The sequence below is a fragment of the Drosophila mauritiana genome, chromosome 3R (assembly GCF_004382145.1).
Source record: "Drosophila mauritiana strain mau12 chromosome 3R, ASM438214v1, whole genome shotgun sequence".
Taxonomy (NCBI): Eukaryota; Metazoa; Arthropoda; class Insecta; order Diptera; family Drosophilidae; genus Drosophila; species Drosophila mauritiana.
In genome coordinates this window covers 19,851,014-19,877,862 of record NC_046670.1, presented here as the reverse complement: position 1 = coordinate 19,877,862, position 26,849 = coordinate 19,851,014, and the positions used below count along the sequence as shown (strand labels likewise).

The window sequence follows — 26,849 nt, the reverse complement described above, 5'->3', positions numbered from 1 at the left end:
TTTTGTGGCGATGAAACGGAGGGGTTGGGAAACAATCCGAAATGTTTATTTATACCAGGCATTTTGGGTTCGATCGGTGCCCATTTGCATAAGCGACCGACCAGCTTATTACACAATTTAATATGGAAATGACGCGGCGCGAACTTGAACCTCATTTTCAACGGCAGTACAGCTCAGCTGGCTTTCAGCTTGGGCTCCGCCGATTTGCGCTGTTTGCGTATGTAGGTCTTGTAGTAGAAGTCGAAGAACATGGAGAACATAAAGATGTTCTGGATGAAGCCGATGAAGGCGATGAACACGGGAAACTGGCACGGATTCCGGACAATAACCATCAGGAAATGAAAGGTGAGGTAGCCAAACTGCATCAGCTGCAGCTGTGTAATCCGCTGCTTCCACCACAAAAGATTCTTCACCGCGCCTAATGAGGCGGCATAGTAGTAGGCATACATCACCGTGTGCACCAGGAGATTGATTACCCCCAGCATGGTGCAGTGCGATCCGCCCAGGAAGGTCATGAAGATGGACACGCCGAAGACCATGCCGCCATGGTGGTACACGTGCAGGAAGCTCACCTGCGAGTTCTTCTTGCGCAGCACTATGAATACCTGGGAATGCATTTGTATATTGGTATAGAACTCTATATAGGTATATAGCCCCCAACTAACCGTGTCGAGCAGATCCAGATACTTGAGCATATAGTACGCATACGATGCGTACAATGTCTTCATCATAGCCGGCGATCTGTCCTTGTGATCCACTGGCTGGCAGGTCCAACTGTATCCCGGCTGAAGGTACGTGTTGCTCAGGCCAATGACGAATATCGTGGCATTGGCCAGCACCTGCACCACATTGTACACCTGCATCACCCGTTTCAGCTCGAAGGGAGCACGGTGCTCCATCCAACGCGGTCCGTAGTGGAGCACAAAGGCCACATACAGCGCCACAATGGCCAGCACGATCCACAGATTGCCCAGCAGGGGCAAGTGCGCCACTCGGGGATCTCCGTGCTCGGCGTACAGATCCCTGACCAGGCAGTACAGGTAGGCCACCATGTTGTGCCGCATCCTGAATCTCGATTCAATAATACTCCCTGCCGAACTGCCGGATAGCGATTTGCAGTCCACGAGACACGAGGGTCTTCAGTCTTCTGAACGGAACTGCTCAAAACCACGGACCAGCCGGGCATTCCGGCTGGCTATGTTAATGACCGTTAAATGAGAAGCACCACGCACACCGGATTAACCCGAGTCAGGCGTTGCACTGCCAGAGAGATTCTCGTTCTTTGTCGATGGGTTATAAACTTGGAACTGCTTAGGTTTTACGCTCAAAAGACACTGAAGGAAAATGGGGCATAAACCCATACTTTCAAGATCAACTGCAGATCATCTCTTCCAGTGTCAACATTTTTTTAAAAGACCTAGGCTATCTCACCATGGAAAGAAATTGGTTATCTCTTTTTTAAATCTCTTTTCTAAGTTGTGGCTAAATTGTGCAACATTTTTTCTTTATCTCTATGAACTTGTGCCTGTCAGGGGGTAAACAGGGTTTAGCTATTACTTGACAATGTATGAGAATTTATGGGCTATAACCAGCCGCTACGGAAACTTTGCTGAGTGGGTAAAAATGATGCTCCAGCGGGCAAATGTGGGTGATGGTGGATGGTGGGTGGTGGGCTGTTAGCTGCGGTCGATGGGTGGTGACATCAATTTGGGTTACTCAACGTTAATCGTTTGGCTCGCAGCTTGCGGCTGCGAGATATATGCAACTAACCCAGTTTACAAAGCATGCCAATAAATTTGCAGCATAACTGCCAATATAAGCGCAACTGTTTTGAAATTAAGCCAAAAGCGAAGCGAAGGAAAAGCGGAAAAGGGGCGGTAACGTCAGCTGCAGCATCTAGTATCCGGCATCCCGAATCCAGTCCACCAACATCCACCATCCAGTGACCCACTGAGCGACTCCGCCATGCTTGATAAATTCGCCAAGTCTGTACAATGGCTGTAAATAGCCGCGGGCATCGGACAAATGGCTCTTAAAAACAACAGCAGGAGCAGCGGGAGCTGCAGGAGCTGGATGAACTGGAGGAGGAGCTGGAGATCGCAGTCGAGCCAACTCAGCGAAATAGGCAAAAGTGTTTTACGACCTGGCTTGAAGCGCAAACCGAGGGCCATGCAAAGGAGCAAAGGAGGTGGGCTGCAGGTGGCCAATCAACCTGAAGCAGGTGCAATTTGTTTGCGCAACGTGCAAACTTGGCTAGCATTTTGTGGTCGAAAGTTTGCAGTTAAGGGGCTTCAGTTTATTTCGATAAGTAAATGTGCCAATTTATAGAGCAGAATCAATCAAGGATCTGTACGAAAAGTTTACCTTATTGGCCATTAAACAAGGCCAGGTGAACTATGTTGGGCGAGGCCATTTCACTTACTTTCACTCGCGTGTCCTTAAGCCGCAAGTGATGCGATATGTGTACAGCACTCACACACACTCACATGTGAGTAAGAGTGTCCTTGGGGCACCTGCGGTGACCTTGTTGTGCGGCAGACATTGAGCCAGCCAGCTCCAAAACAATCATTTGCATTTCACCTCCCCACGGACAATGTAATGGACGTCAGCTCATTTGCACAAATAAGCCATAACCGTCGCACGTTCCCCTCCGATTGACGGCCATTTTCGGAGCTACAGGACGACAGGACGCTAGGACTTCAGGAGCGAGGAGCCGCTGCAATAACGGTAATGGCCGCGGTAACGACAACAGCAAACAACAGAAATAATAATGATAATCATTTTGCGCGCACCGGAAGTATGCAAATATACGGCTCGAAGGACCAAGACGTAGAATGTGCGGATGTGCGGATATCCGTATATCCGTATATACGGGCATGTGCGGATTCACGGCTATAAGGCTCTTTTGCGATGCCCCGGCCAAAGGAAAAGGAAAAACCCTGGCCTTAACAGGTCGCCCTGAAAATTAAAAGTCCGCCGCGAATGAAGCGTTAATGAAGGCGAGTAAGTAAACAGTTTTTGGGGCGACAGCATAAATATGAAAATGAGTCCTGGCCACGCCCCTTATGTCTCTGCTTAAAACATAGTATATTGTGCGCCGTCGTCGCTGGCCGTGGCATGAAATGAAAATAATAATCTCTTTGGCCAGGAAATGAAGGGAAATTCAACAGGAAACTTTTGTGACGTGCCGCAAACAGTCCGTGCAAACACACTCGACGACTGTTAATGCGAGTGTGTGTGTGAGCGGGTGTTTGTATTTAAATTGAAAGGCCCAACACAAACACAAGCCGACCAACACTCATGCAGGTGTTAAACTGCGCGGCGTCTCTTTGTGTGAGTTGCCAATGCAAATTACAGTCATTTGGCCAGATATTTTTTTCCAACCAACTTCCTCGGGAATTTTATTTAAAAGCGTTGAAAAATATATAGAGCTTTTCATTGGATGGGAAACTGCTCTACGCTTTTCTACGATTTTTTCCGCCAGTTGCTGGCCTGCAGTGTGTCAATGGCATTGTTGCTTGGCACGCACTCGCACTGCGAAAAAAAATTGTATCAATTTTCGTCGATATCAATCTAGTGAAAAAGTACTTGAGAAAAAAAAAACTCAAAAAATACCTATCTATTTTTTGAAATGCAAAATAAAGGCATAACATATTTAATTCATTCCTTTAAAGGTATTCAACGACAAAAAATGATTGTAAAGTAAATGAATATTCTAACGTAGGTTTAAAAAGAATCTCGCCATTAAGCTCGCTTTAATGATATCAAATACCTACAAAGGAATTGAGGTTTACGTGGGTATATACATTTTTTTCGGTGCACCTGGCACAGGCTCACCTGTTTGGCACGCTCTGCACTCCGCGCGGGAATAGCAATAAAAGTTTATGTGCACTTATTGTACGCCCAACCGGCCAAAACATTGCACCTCCGAGAACTGTCATTAGTAAATAGTGCATAATTTTCGGGACAGCCGACAATCTGTGCACGGGCGTCTATAATTATCACCCCGGCAAGTGAATGGGGGCGATAATGGCTTGATTTTCAGCTCGGCAAAAGTGGGTAAATGGGTATTAATTATTATGATTATGGCCGGTCCGAAGACACTCGACTCTGCCGTGGGAGCTGTTATTGCCATGGCAGAATGCTCCCCATTTCGCCTTGCTTTCTTATTTTGGCAGCGGCTCGTTCAAGCGGAATTTGGCAAATGCCGAAAACTTCAAGGGTATTATATAAATGCTGGCCCTGGCCATGTCTTGTAAGCATATTTTGAATGCCAAGCAAATCCACATCGCGCGCCACTCCACTGCATGCCACTCCACTCTTTGCCACATTTGCCCCATGTTTTAGCCATGAAAGTCACTTCCAAAGTTCAAGTCAATGTCGCAAAATGTTAACGGCGCGTTAATAATGCGATTAGTGGATGCTACAGACCCATTCCGATCCAACGATCCAACGACTACCCAACCAGCTCCTGGGCGGGCTCCCCAACTTCCTATTCAAAGCCAAGAACCAGCATGTATCCCCGCCGGAGGACGGAAAACACATTTGAATGCGACCGCCCATCTGAAGGAATATGGCAGAATTGGCTTTAATTGGTAAAATAAACGGAGGGAGCTTGGGCCACAGAACATGGACTCCCCGGTTCTTCAGCTCCAGTGCTAATTAATAAATTTCTTGGGGATTTCTCGCTGCGTCCTTTTCGGGATTCGCCTGCCATAATTATCGCATGGCAATCGCCCAGGGGACGCGGCGTGCAAATGTGTCTGCTGTGTATGCTAATATACGAATTTATATGGGTTAGACGTACGGATGGAAATCTGCATAGGGGAGCTCCTATGTATGTATATGATCCCGCCAAATCCCCGCTAAGTGAAGCCTTCAATTACAGTCGTCGGTGTGGCGCTGTCGGCGTCAATCCCCTGGTAATAGGATATTTTCAATTTCCATTTGCCCGCTCGTATATTTTGCAGTTTCGTATTTGTTTTAAGTTATGCGCCCTCTCCAAGTCTCTCCAGGGGAATCGTTCAGTACTTTTTTCGCCTGCTCGACCCATCCGAACATATTTCATTGATACGCCGTTTCAGTGGAGCTGGCGGCGGAAACATGACAGGGTACATATATTCAGCAGGATATACATCTGGGCCTAGCTGGAATATTGTCAAGCCGGCGAGAAGAGAGAAGAGCTGCCACGGGTCGTCCTGGTCACGTAATTGAGCCCTACACCACGGGGTCCAACCGGCTGGCCGAGACAAGTCCGACGGAGTTGAGTCGATTTCTGGGCAATAGAAAATGAATTGTATGCACGGAAATATGACAAACAATCACAACGAATTCGGAAAAACCGCAACACAAACCAACAAATGCGCCAGCTGAGCCAGAGATTTGTTTCCCCAGTAACCAGTAACCAAAGGGATGGGTCTAGATGGCTCTGGCTGGCCCGGTTGGGATGGAGGCGATGGGTGGGCAAAGGCACCACTGCGAGTTAATGGAAATGGAGGCGCGGTCGGCGAGAGGCTGGAAAAATCCTGGACGCCTGGCACAAACGACAGCGACTACGGCGTCTGATGGAAATTTATTGCTGGCAACATACCCAAAGGGATTCACAAATATAATACTATAGTCGGAGCGATGGAGCAGTAGCAACGATCCACTGAGAAAATAGCTGGCTTGATATATGAGGCAAACTATTGGATTAATTTGGATTTCATATCAAGGAATATTATTTATAATATTTTGCATTTTACCTTGAAAAGAAAATATTAACTGGGAACTTAACTTTCCACTTATAAGTGCGGTTTTTCGCTGAGTGCTGGATCAGTAAATGGAGGCGAGGACTGCATACAAACACGTACTCCATGTCAGGCCGTTTGCCAGCCCCGAGCCTGATCCCTCCCAGCTTCGACCCACCGTTGAGCTAACATGGCTCAGAGTCTGCGGCGAGGAGCCAGCGAATTGGCGGGCGGGAAAAACTAACCCTATGAACAATTTCCCAAAAGCATCTGCAAAAACATACAAAATGCGGTTTTAGCCGCTGAGAGGAAATCTGCAAAGGGAGCGGGTACGAAAAATCTGTTGAAAAAATATATGACAGCTAGAACATGTTGCCAGCATTTCACCGCCCCGCGTCCTTGCCCCTGCCTCATCCCCTCCATTCACCACCCGCCAAACAAAGCTGCTGTGTTGAGCCAAAAGTGAGCTGCAAGCACGCACTGTGCATATTTTGTTATGAAAATTTAAGTGAAATCACTAAAAATGCCAAACAAAACAGCAAGATATGCAAAAATGCAACGTTAGTAGGAGTGCCAGTGGGTGGTGGGCGGTGGAAAAGCTCTCGAGGCGGAAAACAGCTGTTGTTTGTGTTTGCTGCTGCTCCTGCTGCTGTCTGCTGATGATGCTCATCTGCCGCTCGTGCCGCTTCTTTCGCTCCTGCAGTCTTATGAAAAATTGTTGTCAGTTTATAAAATGGTAGCTAGATGAGAGCCAGTGCGCATCCTTCAAGTGCATCACGTGCACCAGATTCTCAAACAGGCAACTGATGCCAGAAAATGGGGGTCTGGATGGCCCATGGCTCATGAAAATGGGTCAGAGCTGAAAGTTTGTCCGGCGGACGGAGGTGGATCGCTTTTCGCTTGCAGTTTATGGCTCGTGTTACTCAATAAACATTTGTCAAGGCGATGCAACCTTCGCACCCAGCCCACCACCCCGCCCCAATGTCCCACCAATTTGCTGCTATCGGAGCCAGCAGCATCGCATTTTCCTTTCGCTTTTCCTTTGCCAGCTCGGCTCCCTTTTCACAGCGTTCCAGTGTCAATTGTAACGTTTTATTGCCTCTTTCTTTGCATTGAATACACGGCGGGAAAAAGCGGGGGTGGTCAATTGGGAAATTCAAGCAGACTAACTCCTATATGAAAAATTTTAAATTAATTACATTCCATTCGATTGGCATGTGATTTTAGTTATTTAATTCTGGTTTTAATTATGAGTTTAGCCAAAAATGAACTATGTAAAATATGATTTCTCTGTGAAATGCTTGGTATTTATTAACTTTTGTCTTGGTTTAACTTCCCTTGCATTCCTTACATTTATTACACACTATTATTGCAGATTGAACTCATATTTCTGCGCCTGTACAAACACATACATAAAGGACGGGCTAACGCCAAAGGTAACTGGCGCACGAGGAAATTTATGATCAGTGACAAAAGCACATTCTCACCTTTGATATAGCTTTACGGCCTGAGCCCCTTTTTCCACTCTATATGGCCGATGTAGCTGGGATAAGAACAGGTCTGTCTTTGGTTTGTTCTGTTTTATTGTGCCCGCCCTTTTGTGGCTCTGTGGGTGGCCTTGGGTGGCTCAACATCTCTGGACAAAACACCCGGCCCGCTCTAAGCCCCGCCCACCTTGGAAAAGTCCGAAAGCAGTGCCACGCATCGATGGTTTTTTTATGGTGCTCCGCAGTTTTTCGTTTTCCGTTGATTTTCCCTCATTTTTTTTTGCGACCCTCTGCCGCCGCATTTTTTGCACAGTGTTTGCCTTCGGATTTTTGCGATAATGGAGACAAATGTTGTGCTCTTAAATTTATCGATTGGTTGGCAAAAGTTACCAAAAGGAAAATATAGCCCTGGATGGCGAATTTGTTTTTATGGGCGAGCCCGCTTGTTTGTTCATTCGTTGAGCCGAGCTGCGTTGCGTATACGCCCCGTGTTCGCCATTTTCGCTTAGCCTTAAAGTTGGCTGGCGGCGCACCTGAGTTTTCAATTTATATGATGTTTTCCATGGCCTAATAGAAGAAAAGCAAAGTGCCAGACAATGGACTATGCAGACCCAGATAATCTTGTGCCGAGAAAAGCCAACTATTTGTGCAGAATTTTCGTCGGTTTCACCCACTTTACCTCCTTATTTTTTTTTGCTTTTGTTTTTGAATAACTTTGCACTTGAAAGTTTGGCGCTTAAATTCGGAGAAAGAGAGGCAACTGCTTAAGTTTCCGACGTCATAACGAGTTATTAATTGTGGCTGGGGTTTTGGGGCTTAGTGGGTGGCTCAGCTGACCGCTCCGCAAATGACCTCGGTATGCCGACATTCTCTATCTCGCGGTAAGCTTCTACTCTGGTCCTTTCGCGCTCCTCGCCAGCGGCTTCGGCATTAAACACCACAACGTGCTCGAGGACCTCGGCGCCTGGATTTATGCAGCGTTACATTGGCATTAAAATAGCAAAAAGGGATTACGAGAGAGCACTGCGGGCCAGCTCTCGTATTTTATTATATTTTTACATTATTTTTTTCTATGCCCGCCAGCGCTTTTGGCCCCACGCGCTTATTGCCCCCGCATCGCACTCTCTATTATGTAAAAACATAAATGCAACTTGCGTTGAGTGCTGTGCGAAATAAAATGCGATGACTGCGAAGCGATGCAGAAATAGCTGCACGGCAAAATATAAACAAGTTGCTTGGGACTTGGACAAAAATGAGACAACTCCTGGTTTGTTTTTCAATTTTAATGGAAGTAAATCGAAGTAAAGAGGTAGCAATGCTTAGTTTATAAGGAGGGATTTTAAAAGTACTACTAATGCAGCATTGCAGATCTAACTTTCACATTTCTCTCAGTGCACTAGAAAAAGCTGCGCTCAGCTTTTCCATTCCACGGCGCCATTGTTCAGATGTGACTCGAACCAGGGGAGCGTACTCCATATATATGTGAGGTATAGATCACAACTAGGTGGAGGAGGGAGGGACTGCGTATCCGAATCACTTACCTCGATTTGAAATGGCGGCCTCGACGGCGAACCCGCCGCTTCCGGCGTGCGCGTGCAGCAGCCATCCGAGGCTAATTACAATCAGAATGGGGCAATTCATTTGGAGCGGAGCGCGGTTGCGTCGCTGGCTGCTTTTCCTGAGCCCGCTGGCGTTGGCGTTGGCGTGGGCGTGGGCAGTGGTGGGCGGGGCCAAGGCGCCTGTACGTATGCTGCGCGAAATTATTTTCATTGTTCCGCGCTCGGCGCGTATGATGTGGAGTTTCTAGGTTCCGGAGTTCTCCTCTATTTTCGCCGGCTTTGTTATTAAATTTACTGGAGCTGTAGAGCTGTTGCAAAGTGCTGTTCCGTTTTTTGTTTGTTTTTTTGTTTTACTTTTGCCGTTTAAGTTTTCATTTGGTTAAGCGCCAACATACTTTGCATAGTCGCTTTGCCGCTTTGTTTAATTTCCAGTTTTCCAGTTTATTTTCGAGCTCTCTAATTAGAAATCGAGCGAAGGACCGCAAGCACCAAATGTGTAGCGCACTTTTGTGCGCTTTCCCTTGACAAATTGCGGCTGTGTAACGCGAAATATTTTCTAATTAATTTCTATTGCACAGCTATTTGTTGCCGGACCGAACAAACTAATTATCATTGTTTGTCTGCCGCTTGTCCAAGTGCAAATTTATTTTTGCCGAATATCTGCAACGGAAATGTGGAAAACAAATAAATTATTATTATTTTTCGGTTGCAACATGGCACACGCAGAGGTGAAAGTTTTTCCTTCGCTGCCAAACCCCCAAAAAAGCAAAAAATGCAAACTCCACTTGGCTTTATGCGATCTTTAAGCTAAACTCCATTCCCACTTTGGGCCACAAAACTCTCAAGTGCAGTGCTCAGGAATGCTTTTGGTGCTCAAAGCGCACATTAAAGCACAGGATATCTCAATGCGTGTGTGTGTGCGTGTGCGTGTGGCACTCACATGCGCTCCATAAACCCACACACATGCACCGAAATGCGTCTGCGAAACTTCACTGACACGCAAAATTACCCCACAAAGTGCAATTAGCACACAAGTTAAATTATAAAAGTTCCGTTTTTTAACCTTTTCCCTCAGCGTTGATCCTTCGCCCACACACACATGGAAATTTTTGGACAAAGGAGGGTGAATGGTGAATGGCCGGGTAAACAACACTTCAAGAGCAAAGTCCAAAGCCAAATAACAAATTGTTCCTAGGGCGGTGCAAGCCCACACCATCGTGCCACCACCCCACCCCCTTGTGCCATATTTAATGACAAAGTTTTGCATAATTTCATGAGTTTGCTGCGTTATCCTGGCCACATGAGCTCGGGTAAGCCGAAGAAAAATCAGCAAACTGAAAAGTTCAAATTATTTCATTATCGCTTCCGTGCAGGGCAAACTACGAAAAAAAAACCGCCGAGCAGCAAAGAAGCGGAAATGTGCTCGAAAAACCCATAAAAACAAACTGCGGCCCGGCAGCAGGATGTCGTGGTCAGTGGAATGGGTCGCGACGGCTGGGTGAAAAAATGAAGTTATAAATTTAGATTAACCCCATGCAGCCGATGGCGGCGACTCACTTTCGCTCTCACCTTGGATACGGGGCCTGAAAAGTCCATTAAAAGTCACAAGCCAGCCGGGCACAGTCGTGCCCAATCCCATAATTATCTATCGCTTTCATTATTACCCTGGGCATCCAGTGGCGCCAGATATCAAGTATACGCTACGTGGCGCGCTTATGTGCCGCTCATGTCCTGGAGGAGCAATAAAATATTTGTATCTATCCCGGACCAAGGCTCTAAGTAGGTCGCGTAGGTGGCGGAGCTACAAATCTGCGCCGGGCATATAATTACTCAAAAAGTTACCTCGCTCGCCGGGATGCGGAGGCGGCGTTGGAGATTCCTCGCGTAGGATAGCCGGGATGGCTCCGGCTTTTATGCGCGATGATGCCAGCAAAAGGCTTTTATCATGTAGGCGGTAAATAGCCGTAAATAAACAGGACGGCGCATAAAACGGCAACAAAAGACGCGCCAGGACGAGCCCAGGTCGCCGCCGTTGTCATCGCCACCAATGGAGGAGCATTAACCGGAGGACATGGGCACTTTTAAAAAAACCAGGGACTTCAACCAGTTACATCCATAACAAGTTTTTAAGAGCGACTGAAGGACATTTAGATCAATAAGTTATGACAGTAAGTAGATTAGTATTTAAGTCTGTTTTCAGATTTACTAGATTATTATCCTGGAAAGTTTAGTGAAATTGCTATTGAGCCTATTAGTGTAGCATCCTTTTTTCCCTGTGCATCTCCTGTTGTCATCCACTGTTGGTGGAGGACCAAGGTTATCGGTTTTATGGGTCTTTGGCCTACAGATTTTTATATGTGTGCCACATGCTGTGCACCGCTGCCTTTATTTATGAGGCAGCCATCCCAGCATCGCAGGATACTACACAGGCTACAAATTTCTGAAGTCCTGCAATTTGATCTCCGTGTTTCGGTTGGTCAGAGAGCTCTGGCTAAATGTTTTAACAATGTTTTTATCGGGCTCTTGTCGAGCCTTTTGCCGCTGCGGTGACTGCGGTCGCCTGTTAGCCAAAACCAGAGCCATGACCATAAAAGTTTAATATTCTAATAAAGCGGATTTAATTATTTAAAAACAACATTGCCACGTCCGAACGCCGACTGTTTTTAATTTTTACGCGCTCTGTTTCGCTGTCGCAAGGCAACTTGAGTCGACTTTCGTCTAAATTGCACTTTGCGGTACAATTTCCAGCTGCAAGTTTGCCAGAGCAAGTCGTAATTAGTTTTTGCTGGTTTGCTGTGAAACTGATTTTCGCTTGACGGGCGGCACAAAAAGGGGTGGCCGCTGGAGGAACTGAATCCGAGGGCAAAGAAATAGCTGCGTCTTTTGTCAGCCGGGGGTTTTAGCCACCGCCATTCTCCGGCCATCCCTCTCATTCCACCCTGTGGTTGACTGGCGGAACTTTAAAATGGGTTAATTGCATTGTAAACTAAACGAACAAATGGCAAACAAGTGGCACAAGAGGGCAACAAGACAGCACAAGCGGCAAAAACACCAACGAGCGCCAACCAGCTTGCAACTGCAGATTCGATTTGAGCTTTGGCTTATTTATAAATCTGCAATTTCACCCTCCTGCTAAGTTTCTCATTCTTTGCAAGTTGCGCTTGGCAACCAGCGACGAGTGCATCATTAAAACAAGTTTGCCCGGGATAAGTTCTTGGGCATCGACATCGAGTTACCTGGCATCTGGTATCTGTTTAATCAAAGTTATACTGCGATTAAAAGTCGCTGTCCTCAAGGAAATGCCATTTTTGTTGCTTTAAAAAGAATATCTATAGATGTATCTTAGAAGTGTAAGCATGCTGCTTTATAACATAAATACTCCCCATCTACAAGTAGATATGCAGGGTATAATTAGTCAGTTGGAAGAGTCAGTAAGCTTGGCAGAAAACAAAGCCGGCAAAACTCTTTCCATATTGCAGCAGCCTGCGAGGCGTGTAATCAAAGGGGGAATATGGCTAAAATATCTAATAGAAACGCACATGCGGCAACCCTTTTCCCTGGGAATTTTCATCCAGCGGCCTGTGGCAGTGAATTATTTGCAATTCTGCGAGAATGAAGCTGACAGCGACCATGGGCGCCACATTGTCAACGGAATGATTAACAAGGCGGGCCACAAAGTTGCCAACTTGGAGCACAAAGGCGGTTGGTATTGGAGCAAAAAAAGAAAAAAAGTGGGTATAGCCCCAAAGCTCTTCACACACACAAAGCCCGTTGAGTAGAAAGTTCAAGCCGAACACTTGCCACAAACTCCGCCGGATTGACACGGCAACAATGTGGCAAGATGGTAGATGGTAGCCATAGCCCCTCACGCACGGATATTCAGATCCCCAACCTAATATGCAGTTGACAAGTTTTAATGAAAAAAAGGAGAAAAAATGTCTACATAGAGAAGACGAACGACAGGAGACTAGAAGTAGTAGAGAAGAAGATGTAGATCCAGCCTGCTCGATAAAAGATTATTAAAATTTTCCAAACGAATGGCAAAAGTTCACTGCAGCAGTTTGTCAAAGGTTCAAAAGGTTATCTGCAACACACACTCATACACACACAAGCCGGGAATCTTACGCTCGGAAAAGCGGTGGAAACTCACTCACTTGACGGCCCCTCAGTTCACGTGTGCGCGGGTCTACAAAGTTGACAGACATTTTCCACAAGCAAAAGTCAAGCACCCATCCAGTACTCGACTCGCATGCGAATTTCCCATGCACAGATGGGGTCAGGGAAATGGTTTCTCCACCAAATTGGGGGGCACATAATCACATTTTATTTTATAAATTTCGTGATGTTTCTAACCCATTTATGGCACTACCATGTTTACAACATGTGTTAGCTGGCTGCTAACCAGGTGACCACAACTGTAGGGGCTTTAAATTCGACGTTATCTCTGCGCAAGCAGTGCAAATTAAATTCTGGGCTCACTGGACAGCGGAGGTAGCACCATGAATGCCCGTACATGAAATATGAAAGTAATCTCCGCATATATTAAGGCATTTGACGGCTGCTTTAATATGCAGCCAGCCGGCAAAAGGAGGCATCTCCTAGCTCCTGGGCCGGGCCCTTGATACTTCGCATTTTTGCTGAGGCAAACATAATTCGTCTATTATGCAGGCTGCCACAGAACAGGACGAACACACACACACACATGGGATCCAATGGGGATGGAAGTGGGGATAGGACATGGCTTGGCATGGGCTTTTCAGCTGGAGTTCATAGATCCTGACTGCCGCTGTATTCACTTGGCAATTACTGCTTTATTTATTATGCCGAAATGGATTATCCCTTGCAGTGCCCGGGGATGCAATTTCTGCTTGTGCTGCTATTTTGTGCCGTCAACATTTTTTCTTTCTGCCCCACCATCCGTGCTGCAAATTTTCCGAAGCACTTGTGTCGTCGTCGTCGCTCCCGATGGAAAATATTTGCATGGAAGAACTCTGTGGCAACAAGGCCTACGGCTTGGGCATCTGCGTGCCCCACCATCGCATCGTGTATCTAATCCAGTGGCTGTTGCACCGTTTAAAGGGTAAAATGCCCGGCATGGAAACATCCTGTGTACGCAATTGAATTAAGCAAAAATAATCCTTTGAAATGGCATTTAATGGTAGGGCTCCGAAGCCGTTTAAATGCAAATTCCTCGGGACGCATTGTTCGAACCGGACATGGCTGGCCTCTGGCACACGGCGACATTTGTAACAAATTCGATGCACACGAAATCCATAAATCAAATCAATAAAATGACAGCATGAAAAATTGCCAACACAAAAAACCGCAGGCCAAACCATTATTTTGGAGTCAAAAAATCGACAGCAGAGCGGCAAAATGGCGCCAGTTCAGCCAGTTTTGCCATTTTCGGAGCACTAACAATGCGGAGTCGAATGAAATCCGCAACCGCATTTTGAATGGCAATCAGCAGTTAGAACACAACCAAGGCAACAATAATAATAATAATAGCCATAATAATAATAAAAGAACAAAAGCGGCAGCGATATGCAATGGAAGTTAACCTTTTCGACACCTACAAATAAATAAATGGCCAAGTAAATATTGAAAACAGCGCCAGAGCAAACACCCAAACACGAAAAAAACAACAAACCAAAAAAGGCGGACTAAACTGGGTGAGCAAACAGGGAAAGCCGGTAGAACACGCTTGTTGCCAACAGAGGGCGTTGTTGGGAGGCTGGAAGCGGCAACGGGGCGGATGAGTAACGAATAAAATTGTTGACTATGCCATAAAGCGACAGCCAGAGTTGCAGGAGCAGCAGAACAGCTACAGATACAGAAGCAGAAACAAAGACAGTAATGTAAAAGACAACGAGATTGAATGAAAATCCTCGTATGACATAAAAAATAATACGCAACATGCGAAAACAGACAAAATTGCACACACACAGACAACAAATGGGAGAACATCGCAGCAAAAGGATTGCAAATACGAATACGAATCCGGGGCGTATTAGTTATATTTCCCTTCGCCTGTCACTTCTCCTGTGGCGTCAGCTGGCCAGGATGGTGTCCAAGTCGTAGTCGAGGTGGAAGCCAAAGCCAAAGCCAAAATCCCAATCCGAATCGAGAGAATGCCAAGTGGAGTGGAGCTGCCGAGCAGTGAGAAAATGCCGCTGGCAGGAATGGCAATAATAATACGTTATTGGGAATATTGATTGCCCGTCTTAGGAAGATTCCATCCCAGAAGCGTGCTAGGATTTCCCTGTTTCCCTGGCCAGGAAATTCGCATGACGGCATTATGACGGGCACGCACTGATAAACGCCCGAAAGTCGGGCGGTAAAAGCAAAACCAAAGCCAGCAGCAGGTGTTCTTTGTTTAACGCCCAAATGACTTTCGCATTTCTGCCCCACGAAATTCCACTTTCAGTCCCGAAAAAGCACACTCAACTGGCAGCAGTGGCGGCGGAGTTTTTCCTGCCCCAGGATATCTGATGACATGCAACGCTTCTGTCAACAGGAAGGCCAAAGCCTAGCCAAGCCAAGCCCAGGCCAAAGACCAGCTGTGATTAATAAACAAATTGAAATACCTTCGGCTAAATAAAGAGCCGAAGACGCGACTCAATAAATCACCGGCTTATCCACTCCCACGACGGGGCCAAATCAATTATAGCCGAGCACACACAAAAACATGGCCTTAAACAACGTGGCAGATAATTTATTGATTACCATTAACAAACAGCATGTCAAGTAAGTGTCATTAGAATGTCAACGCATGTTGACGAAGACGCTGCCCCCAGGACACTCCTGCTGCCACCCGACCTCCTTCTGCTCTGCTTGCTTGGCTGTCTGGCTGCCGAGTTGGCCAACTGCCTGATGGACAGTGCCGCCCTTTGACCCCCGGATACCCGGAACCCCTCCGCGCTCTAGGCCTTTGTCACGCTCATTAATTTGCGCGACGTGGTGTGGTGTGTGTGCGAACAAGTTCATTTCGTTTGCAATTTCCCGCCGAAGGCGTTGGGTTACTGACCGCGACTCCATCACCGTTGACAACGCAAATTGACCAAGTTGGCGGGCCAAGAAGCTGCCTCGCCATTTTAGCCACCACCTTGGCCAGCTGTCTGCGCTGACAGCTCGAGTCGAGAAAAAAGCACACAAAATACTGACAGCTTGACAAATTGTTTATGTAAATGGAAGTGCAAGTGGTTGAACATAGCGAGCTGGGATCGGAAGATACAAAAAAATGGCCAAAGAAATTGGCGCTGGGGCCAAAAGCTTAGGCATATTGGCTCAGTGACACGTTTCGCCTTATTCTCCCGACTCTCCAGTTCTCCAGCTGGCCGGGATCCATTTCACGCTGGCCGAGAGTAAACATCTAATTTACTGTTTGTGCTCTTTAATTGTTTGCCCTGCCCAAGGGGACAGCAGAAACGCTCGAGATACGCTGACAGGCGGGGCACTGAATGGTTTTGTCGGTCCCATAAATGACAACGACCTTCGCGGGCAGGAGAATTCCAAGAGTTTCCAGGGGCGAAGGGTGGGAGTCACCCTAAAGACTCGGCCATGGCAATTAAAAACTGCTTTCTTGGAATTTCAACTGCGGCCTGCGCGTCTAGCCTGCAGCGAGTTATATAGTTCAGGTTCTCAGTTCTAAACTTGCAACACGGCGAAAAATAATGAACTTTATATTGGTGGAAAAGGAAATAGAATCTCTAGGCTAAAAGTGCAAACTAAAAGATACATTTCTTTTGAGGAAATTGAAGTTTCTTTAAAACTTGCGAAGTTCAAGAGCCATGTAAATCGGGTATTATTCTAAGAACTAACATATTTTCTCAGTGTAGTCCTGGCCAACTGGTTTAAGTTGGCTTCCTTCTGGCTGTTAGGCCGCCTTCCTGGGCGTCGCTCTCGTTGGTGGCCAGCAAACCGCTTTGCCAGCTTTCATTCGCCTGCTAGTTTTCATTTGCTTTATGAATATGCGTGCCGCCTTTTTGTGTTTATATGTCTGTGTGTGTGTGCGTTTGTGGGTGAGTGCGAGTGTGTGTGAGTGGACACAAAAGCTGTTGCTTGATTTCCAGCTTTTCTGCTTAGACGCTGGCTGCTGAATGCCTTTCCGCCAGACTTGCCGAAGGGCAGAAAGTTTTCCTTTTGAAACTGAAATAGCTTCGGCCCGTTTCCTTCGGGGTCCTTTTGAGGGACCTTTATGGGCCGACTTAGTGATACATTTTTTGTTTGCCTCTTCCAAGCCGTTGCTCTGCTTTTGGCGTTATTAACTCTAATTACCCCATTAAACGACAAAGTGTCTTAATATTCAATTATAAGTTTTTTCCCTGTGCCCCATGTGCAATATCCTTGCGTGTCCTTTGCCGTTTGCGGTGGACTATTGGAAAAGTTTTGCCGATATTCGGGCCATCTCGGTGTGTGCGTTTGTGCTGCCAATTTATGTGACCCACTGCGACTGGCTTTAATGATGTCTAAGTGCTTACAAATTCTTTCAGCATATGTGTTTAGTGCTTAGATTGCTTTTGATTTTGTTTCGTGAATGTTGGACAACGGAAGTCCTAATGTATGACGCCCAAGTGTGATGGCTAGCCCGTCGGAATCAAATCGAATTGAGTCGATGAAATAAATTGCGCTTATTGACTTTTTCGACCCGCTCCACTGGCAATTAACTGTTGCTAATGGCACTGCTCGTTTGTCAAGGGGTGTATAGGTACACCGAGAAAAATAATGTACGCAATATAATTAATATTATGATAAGAGCTTTACCTGGCAATCTGATACTAGAAACTTTTCTCTCTCTGTACGTATTAAGCTCGAGTGCAATTTGAGCCCCACGATGGCTTCATCAGGGAAATGCCTGACGCCACACACACAAAAACACACTCTGTCGTGTGACAGCAACTCAATAAACTAATGAATGCTTATAAAGTCAGCGTCGCTGACAGAATTTTAATTAAAGAACCGTGAAGCGCTAATTTCGCATATTAATAACCGAGACAGGACTACAACTACAGGACTAGGACTGGCACTACCGTGCACGCCATGACGAGAAGGCCACAAAGGATGTCTAGCTGAAGGCACCGACTCGTCCTGCAACTGAGACGCAAACTGACACCGAAACTGAAACTGAAGCGGAATGTGCTGCGATCTGCAGCTGGCACACACAAAGGCAATAAATAAAACAGTAGCGGGAGTCGTCTACTCCACAGCCATTTAAGTAGTTCAAATTAATTTCAATTCAGCTCGCACATGTCCCACCACTCCGCTCCACCACATCCCCATTCCCATTCAGAGCCCCACTCAATCCGGCGGATGGATGTGTGGTGTTGGAGAATTTCTCGGCACCTCGTCTCGGTGGAGTATTTTATTTCGACGGCACACGTTGCAGACATAAAAGTCGCCGCGCTGCTAAATTATAATATCAATTATTTCGCAGCACAAAACACATAGGAGCAGCATGGAGACAGTGGCAAGGACTCTTCTGGCGACAGGAAGAGGAGCAGGTTAAATGCTCGCCGGCAGCAGGAATCTCCTGCCATCCTGCCATCCAGTCACCCAGTCATCCGAAATGAAGGCTCTTTCGCCGGAGGCTGCAGTAATTACCGCTCGGTATGCAAATGGCAGCTAACTAGCTGTGTCAGGTACGCAAACAAAGTGACAGCTTCGCACCGCTCGTCGCCTGTTTTCCCGTTTAACTGTTTTCAGTTTTCAGTTTTCCAGTTTATGGGCTCTCGGCTCATTTTGTTACGTTTTGATGGCTTTTCAATTATGCGCTATCAATTAGCCAGGCCACAACCCATTTACCGACGGCCCATTAACTTTGGCTTTGGCCCGCAAATCAACTTGTGTTTGCCTTCTGCACTGGCAAAATACGTGCGTGTGTGTGTGTAACAAGAGGATATCATGACAGACATGTCCTTGAAATTTCTGCTACTTAGTTATTACTATAATAATTTGAGCCTAACGTTCAGTTACTTTCCACAACCATGGGCCAACCTTTTAGTTACAGTTTTACTCCAATTTTCTCCAGTGCATTAGTAGTGAAATCTATCCTATTTTCTCCCCGAATATGTGAAATATCAAAGAGCATGTCAAAGTCAAACTTGGCCTGTGGCATTCTCCCTGTCCAGTCCACAGATTCATTACACACCAACGCCTCGCCAGCTGAGGAGCTTTGCAACTTTAATTTAAGCACAACACGACGTTTCTCCTTTTGGCCTGATGGAAAAAACTCATTAAATCAATTTCACACCAGACCGAAAGCCAGACCAGTTAGCACTTTTCAGGGGCCGATACAGAAAAAAAAGAAAATCTCCAGCTAGGACCTTTCCGGGTTTTCCGCACTCCCCGCGCACCCGCACCCAGAAGCTCAAAAGGCGCGTCAAAAGCCGCCGCTGCCGCTCCAGATGAGTAGGCCCGGGAAATGGTAGACCCACCGAAATACCCGACCGCCTGGCGGCCAGCCATTGTTTGGGGAAAATGCTTTTCACAGCCCTTTGTTTTCCATTCGTTGGGCTCCTTGGGGCCTGCCTCTCGCCTTTTTCTCCACCAGAGAAATTGTTTCTGCGTGATTGAGGTTTTCCGGCAGACCTTTTCTTCAATTCGCAGCTGCTTAGCTTCGGTCGAGGAAAAGAATCCTGTCGAGCATTTAAAGAGGAGCTGGTGCAAAATGTCTTTGTGGCCACAATTCATGAAATTTGCAACTGCCCTACTGGCTATTTTTAATATTTTGATTAATTTGGGCTTCCCTTTGTGTGCGGGCCACGACGAAAAAAGATGTTTTGCCACAAAGTGAAAATTGTTATCAGCGCTTGATCTTTTTCCACAGTACAATGGCCAACCCTTTTCCGCCCAAGATAAACTTATTTTTGTTCGAAGGAAATAAAAAGAAACAACCGGGTAGTGGAAATCCAACAAAAGCCATGGCGGAAATCAAAGGAAAGGCACCTTCACCTGGCAACCCTCACAAGTGCTAATGGTGGGGAATTCGTAGATCAGGCCCGAAAATAAGGCAAATAATCTAAATGCAAATAAAACTATTTTCATGTCACAACAATGGCTTAAACAAAAAAAAAAGAGGAAAAACAACTGAAGGAGCAGAAAGGAAAGAAATTCAGAGCGCAAAAAAAGTATGCAACTGAAAGGAGAGCGAAAATAAACAGCAAGCAATGGCACACATTTTGAATACATTTATTTGCACATTTAGAAATGCAAACAGCGGGAAAAGTCTGAAAAGCCGGCGGAGAAAGCCCGGCCCGAAGAAAGAACCCTTTTTTTGCGCAGCCAAGATGGCGAAAAAGGATGCTTCCGTGGGACTTTTTTGCCCCCGCATCCGAAATGAGTGAAATGTGTAACCCTTGCAATGATTTGTTAAATTACAAGCAAAGTTTTTCCAGTTACCAGGGGAGCTTGAAGCTTGAAGTAATTAGTGAAAACCTTGGCTATGGCAATGAAAAATTGCTGGAAATTGGGCGTGAAAATGGCTGCCAACGTAGCTGTAGGGTTAAAGCAATTCCGTTAACCCCTTCTTTTTTTCGGGCTAATGCCTAGGAAAATTGCCCAAAAGTCACATTAAACACTGCTGGTTTCATTAGCGTTGCGTTCTATCAAGATCATGTTCTAATTTTTTTTTTTTTTTTGGCACGGCACTCGTAAGCCATTACTAATGCAGATAATTACAGTTTTAATGTGTGCCATGCATTCAGCGCAGAAAACTTTAAGCACAAATTAATGAAACTTATCGGCGGCGTGTATTCAGGCAATCTCCGCCTTGTCTCTGTGAAACGGCAACTTTTTAATGGATCCCCCAAATTGAGGCAAAGTATCGCCAAAACTTAATCCGCCCCAGAGAACTCGGGGAGCCTGGACAAACATTTCAGGCATCCCATGATCCAAGTATCCGAGATTCATCGACGTCCGCCTAGAAAGCAGCTGCTTTCAATAAACAAATTTGTACGCAAATATTTTGGAACACAAATTTCTGCCAGGCTACTAAATATTTTGTGTAAAGTCGTTGAACATTCACAAAGATTGCAATAATGACAGTCGAGGCTCCGAGTGGGCGTGGCAGGGATTGGGGCGGGCGCATCCATGGCGCAGAGTGTGTGTGTAAACTGGAGCAAAAGGCGGCATACATTACGAAAACGAAACGGGGCGCCCGAACCTACGGAATGGGAGCTTCAACTACGGATTGGAGCGGGACACAGACACAGATACAGACATACATACATACATACACACCAGCACACAAAAGTCAACATAAAATTTAATTAAAAACTTTGCAACAACTACAACGATGGGGCGTGCGCCGCCTTCGAAAATGAACCAACATAATGCAGCGCCAGCGGAAAACGTGAGGAAAACAGCCCAAAGACGACTGACTTGCCGGCGAATTTTGTATCCTTGCGCTACGGCAATCCGAATTGCCAGTCGCAAGTTGGGGCAGTCCCAAATGGGCACGGGAAAAAATGAGGAACCATATTCTATTATTATTTAAATTGGTTGAGCCTAATAAAAATGCCTAAAGTGATATTTTAAATACTTAAAATAATAAATACTCTAAAGACTTCGGCATAAAAGAAAAATAATAAAGTTTTTAGATGAAATGAATTAAATTATTACCTAAAATGATTGCTTTTGATACCACCCTCAGGTGCGTTTCGTCACTACGTGAACTTGCTTCCGGATTTATTAGCGAACATTTTTTTCTTTCCCTGTAACCACTCCACTTGATTTCTATGCCAACGAACGAACTATGAACTTGGAGTTAGTTAAATTGGCCCAAAATATTGAGCAAAGGCTGGGCCAAATAAAAATTCTAAGCCAGATAAAAAACAGGCAGCGGCTGAAATTTAAATAAATAAAATGGCTGAAAATAGCGATGCCAAGGCAGCAGCTTCTTCATGATTCCGATGAGGCAAAAGGAAAACCAATTACGAATTCAAATGAAATTCATGAAATTCCAGCCACTTTGTGCCGAACTTAAACCACGTCTTTGTAATATATATCACATTGAGAGCCTGCCGGAAAAAATACAAGGAAAAACAGGAAGAAGGTGGCATAGTTTCGTAGGGCATCCTCGATTCCGAAATTGTGGGTGTGTACATGGTACATGGAACATACCCGCCCCTCCGGGACTTCGAGTCGCTTGAAGCTTTCTCGAGGCATTTAAATTGCCGGCATGATTTGAAATACAAATTGAGCAAATTGGCAGGAAAAACTGTGCAAAGTGCCCTTCGACCGCAATGCCAAGTGAATTGAGGTAGGAGTGGGATGTGCCATGTGGCAGCGATGGCATCAGGAAACTTTGAATATATCTAAGCAATATTCCTCTTAAAGTTTGCCCGCGCTGTCATGAAATTGCTATTGAATTTTCAGCTTTATCTCGATGGCCCGCGGAATATGAGTACGCACAGATATCACGTTACGCCCAGCCATAATTAAAATGTTAAAAATGTGGTCACGGAATCTTCGGAAGCCTCCGCTTTCTGGCTTTTAATGGGCGATGTCGTAAATGATATGGCCACCGCATTGAATTTCCAATGAATAGCGGCGACCCACGCGGCTGGTGGTTGGCTCGATTCTGGGTGGCTCTGGCGGCTTAGATGGCCCGGGGTGCTGCGTTGTCACCTTGACAACCACCATGGAAGAGCTCGTTAGGCAGCTTAGCTACAATTTATCTCCTGCAATTGGCGACCCACAACCACAGCCATCAGCACTCAGCACAAAGCTCCTCTGGCCGCCTAATCGCATTCAATTAACACACAACACACAACACACAGCACAGAAAAAGCCGAGACAAAAAAAGAACTGGGCTTGAACGCAACTTCTTGCCAAAGGCAAGACAATGCTGAACTGGAGAAACGCTCGTAAGAATAAGACCAAGTCCAAAGTGCATGGCAGAGAAGCAAATCCAATAAAGTTGTTATTGCTTTTGTTTCGGCTGGTCGAAAGGCGTTTATAAATTACTTAAAGCGCTTAAGGCCGGAGAAAAGAAAACCCGTCTACAGGGGCGGAATGGGGGCCAACAACTTGTGGCGTGACCGAGGCTTCGAACTTCGAGGGAAGCCAATCCCGGCAATATGTTCGCCGATTTTCCTATTGCCCTGGCCATCTTGGCTGCTGAGCAGATTAAAGCGTATCGTGTAGCAGCAAATCCAAACCGCAAGCGGCCAACAAAGGCGGAGGAAATCGAGGAAGACTGGCGGTGGGAAAGCGGAAAAGCGGGCAAGCACTGGGAAAGCCTACCAATTGAATATCAATCAACTTTTGGGGCGTGCGTGTGCGTTGGCAAAAAGGAGCTGAAACAAAGGAGCCATTCAAGTGGGTGTGGGTGTGGATTTGTTTGTGGGTGTGTGGGCACGAGCCAAGTGAAGTGGCCTTGCCCCCCTGCCACCCGCCCCCTTCCATAATGGAATTAAAACTGGCAATTTCGGAGCAAATTGCTTGATAGGCTGTCTTGTCTTGCAAGTGTTATGGCTGCTGCATAGGAAAAAACCATAATCGGATTACTCTGGCATTCATAAAGTATATTTCAAACGAGTTCCTGCTCATCTGCTAATTGCCAAAAATTGAGAAGTACCCAGAAAGTCTGGCTTCTTAAATCTCTTTTAAATTTGTGAAAAATGTTAGTGCGTTTATAGGGATTTCCCTGATAAACCAGTGTTGATAGACTACCGAATGGGTCCTGAATATGTCTAACTGCCATATTTTCTCTCAGTGCTTGGAATCGCTCGCACATTGGTATTGTAGAAGCGCGTCTAACCGAATTAGGCAACACAAATCAATTGCATTAAATGGCAGCCAGCGCGTGTCTTCGCCCCTTTGGGGCTGCCAATGCCTGTGTGGTTAGGATTCGGGCTTCCCTTTCCGATTTTGCGAGCATTTTAGCATACGAAATTGGTGTACACGTCTCGAATGCGGAATACTTGCAGGCTAACCAAATGCCAGAAACAATTGTGTTGGCCCGAACAGGCAGCCAAATAAATGCCGACGAACAGCTGCAAACGACTTATTTATGCCACAAAGAACTCGAAGGCCGTATTCCACAGCGCCATCGTATGATATCCCTATTATCGTTTGCTTCTCCGGGATTAAGTCTGCCTGGATCTGGATCCTAATTTACACAGCTTCTGGGTATTTACCTCTTCCTTCAGGCTCGCAAAACTTTTGGCCAAATGAGAGAAGTCGGCAGGAATGCCTTTCGGTGAATGCTCTTAAGTATTTAAATTCAGCGGATTTTTATGAAGCTCTCGCGTTTCTTCGCTTTTCGCCATTGCATGTGTTTATTTCATTTCTCATTTTCACAAACATTTTCCCACCAGCACACCCACATACACACACACATACAACTAAGGACGCCACATGCCAAGTTCTACTTCATTTCATGTTGGCATTTGCACATTTTCCTTATTTTTCCCACTGGGTGTGTGTGTGTTGAGGGAAATTTTGTTATACTTCTGGTTTCTGAAGGCGGCTTCTTGCAGAAAAAAAAAAACAAGAGGAAAGTGCGACTTGGAAGCCACCGCAAAACAATGAAAATTGGTTTTGTTACTTTGCTTACTTTCGCAGACTCTCTTCTCGGCTAAGACCGTTCGGCGTTTGAGCCCTTGGCGGTGGCTTTTATTGCCCGCCCTGTTATTGTTGCTTTATTTATTTGGCAGCTGGCGGGGGTAAAGCAGCCACAAAGCCACCCAACCACCCACCTGGGCTCCTATCCACCGAATAACCCGGCCACCCATATAGCGAAGCTCCCACTTCTGCCGCTGATGGCGTTGAGTATTATCGCATAAAATCCAAAATGTAAACACTGGCTCAAGTCGAGTCCTTGCAGCACGTACACGTTTATATTCTAAGCGACATTCGCTGCCAATTTGAATATTTCAGTGCGAACCGCTCCCACAAGAATTCACTAATATGCTGCAAATTATTACCTGGGCCAGCGCCACTGGAGCTCATGTGACGAGCGATCGTTTCCGGTTTTATTATCCTTCAAGTTTTGCACTTTTATAACTTATTGGCTTAGTTTATACACTTGTCTCGTTTTAGTTAGTTGCAGTCTGAGAACTGCTTGCTTTTAGGTTAGCACACTGCACAAATAACCACTATACTGCAGCTAGAATCCTTTTTGCTGGCTCAGCTGATGTCCTGCTGGGGCTTTTGGCTTCAGCTTCAGGATTTCTGCTCCTGCTGGAAAACACTTAGAGCGAGTCGCGCGCGATTCGTGTCAACTGCGTCGAAGGGTTCACTTTCAACTGAAACACTGCTGGCCGTTCGCCGTCGTTTCTCAGCGCCCTGCATTCGGGTTCGGGTCAACGCTTCGGCCTGCTTCGGCTCCCTTCGGCTACGCTCACGAGGCCACCCGAGCTGCGGAGAGAGAGGGCACTGCTCAGAGAGCGAAAAGTGGCTGGTTCTCTCCCAGTTCGCCGCAGGACAACTGTGCCACGGCGAATTGGGCATTACCAACAACTCAAGTTGTTAGACACTAGGCTGCGCTGCCCTGGCTTTGGCCATAAAACATAATTAACAGTTTTGTTTACAAAAGACAATAACAAAATAAATACAAATGGCGTTTGTTTCGATTGTTCTTTCTTTGTACTTAAATTCGTGCACTCACACTCTTTTCCTTGAAACTGGTACTTAAAAAACTAATTTATATATTATTTTATTTTGAAGGCACCTTGAAATTCGAACGATAGGTACAATTTACTTGCAATTTTCCTTTTTTATATTCCAATATTTCGCTTTCGGACGTAAAATACCTTTTAGCCACTTTTCTCAGCACAAGCCACATATAATAAATTGATCATGTAAAGCTGTCATATCATGTTGTTCACCTGTCGCTTGAAGCTATTTGAGCTCAGCAGTCACTCTTCGTCAGCTTTTGCATAGAGAGCGGCATATGAAAACTACCCCTATCATATTTTCGCCACGAATGCCACTCCGAATTTCGCTCCGAAACGAGGGGGGCTGTCTTCAGCAATGTTGCTGGAAGCGAGCTGTTGCTGGGAAATCAGCTGGCAACATTCGAACTGCCTTGGCAACATTTCGAACTGGGAGACAAATTGCCGCATGTCCTGCTAGTTTCGGTGAGTGAAAGTTACGCGACGAGTTCCCAGGTGAACGCAACGCTGTCACTTTTCACATGAGGAAGAGCTGGAAAATCAAGTTATCGAGGCGTGACCACCGAGGGCAGGCTCGCGTGTAATTAAAACTAAACAGCAGGAACAACATCAACAGCAACATTTGCACCAGGGGCATTGGGCAACAACCACCCACGGGTCATCCGGATAACCGTAAAAAGCGATTCAGCAGTTTGTCCGGCGGAAAACAAAGGGAAAACCAACCAACCAACCATCCAGCCGACAGGGCAGCAGGCATTACGCTGATGACGAAACCGAATACGGAAGTCCATAAGTCAGGATTAAAAACGACGGACACGCAAAATATGGCGACAACAACCTGGTCAAAAGAAACTTATGTCCAACAGGAGGAGATGTCCTGAAATTAATTTGAATATTTTCCAACCGCTTTCCCAGCCCCTTTGCTCTTGGCCTTTTGTCGCTGCTTTTGTTTCAGCTTTTGTTTCAGTTTCCGCTCTTGTAGCAACGGGGCTTTTGACTTCATTAGAAGTAATGGCGAAATCTGGCTGAAAAGTGAAAAACAGGAATCTGTCCGCGTTCCACGCTCCCCACTCCCCCTCTCAACTGTCAGCGACGCAACGCAACGGTTATAAAATTCCAAAATATGCACATAAAGACATAATCCTCCCCCTCCGCAACATTTTTCCCGGAAAATGGAAATAGAAACAACTGCCGCCGAGTCAACGGTCAACAGGCGATGGCGGTGGGTCAGTCAGTTTCAATTTATTGGGCGCGCTTGAAAATAAATTTGTTTTTCGAAAATGCGAACATCAAGCAACACCGAACGCCGTGGGCGGTGGAAGGGGGTGGGGGAGGCAGACAATACAGTTGAGCTGGCTGGTCAGGTATGGACCAACTCTCAGGGGTCCTCGCGGATGAAAAACGATTACGCAATCTGGCCCGTGCCATGTCCACTAAAGCAAGTGGAACAATCTG

At 46.1% G+C, this 26,849-nt stretch overlaps 2 protein-coding genes across 2 annotated transcripts in view; both read right to left on the bottom strand.

The window, feature by feature from the left end:
* Positions 1–1,137, bottom strand: LOC117144463 (elongation of very long chain fatty acids protein F). The gene is made up of 2 exons (XM_033309625.1): positions 666–1,137; positions 1–605 (listed from the first exon to the last, which is right to left on the bottom strand). The coding sequence occupies exons 1-2, from the start codon at positions 1,062–1,064 to the stop codon at positions 174–176; spliced, it is 831 nt and encodes a 276-aa protein (XP_033165516.1). The 5' UTR covers positions 1,065–1,137; the 3' UTR covers positions 1–173.
* LOC117144462 (protein CEPU-1) overlaps positions 1–25,011 on the bottom strand; it is a 61,849-nt gene extending 36,838 nt beyond the window's left edge. Inside the window, exons 1-2 of the mRNA XM_033309622.1 lie at positions 24,705–25,011; positions 8,758–9,435 (exon numbers count right to left, since the gene is read on the bottom strand). Of these exons, the coding sequence (XP_033165513.1) occupies positions 8,758–8,986 (229 nt within the window). The 5' untranslated portion in view covers positions 8,987–9,435; positions 24,705–25,011. The remainder of the gene's footprint in view (positions 1–8,757; positions 9,436–24,704) is intronic.
* Between the last annotated feature and the right edge of the window lie 1,838 nt (positions 25,012–26,849).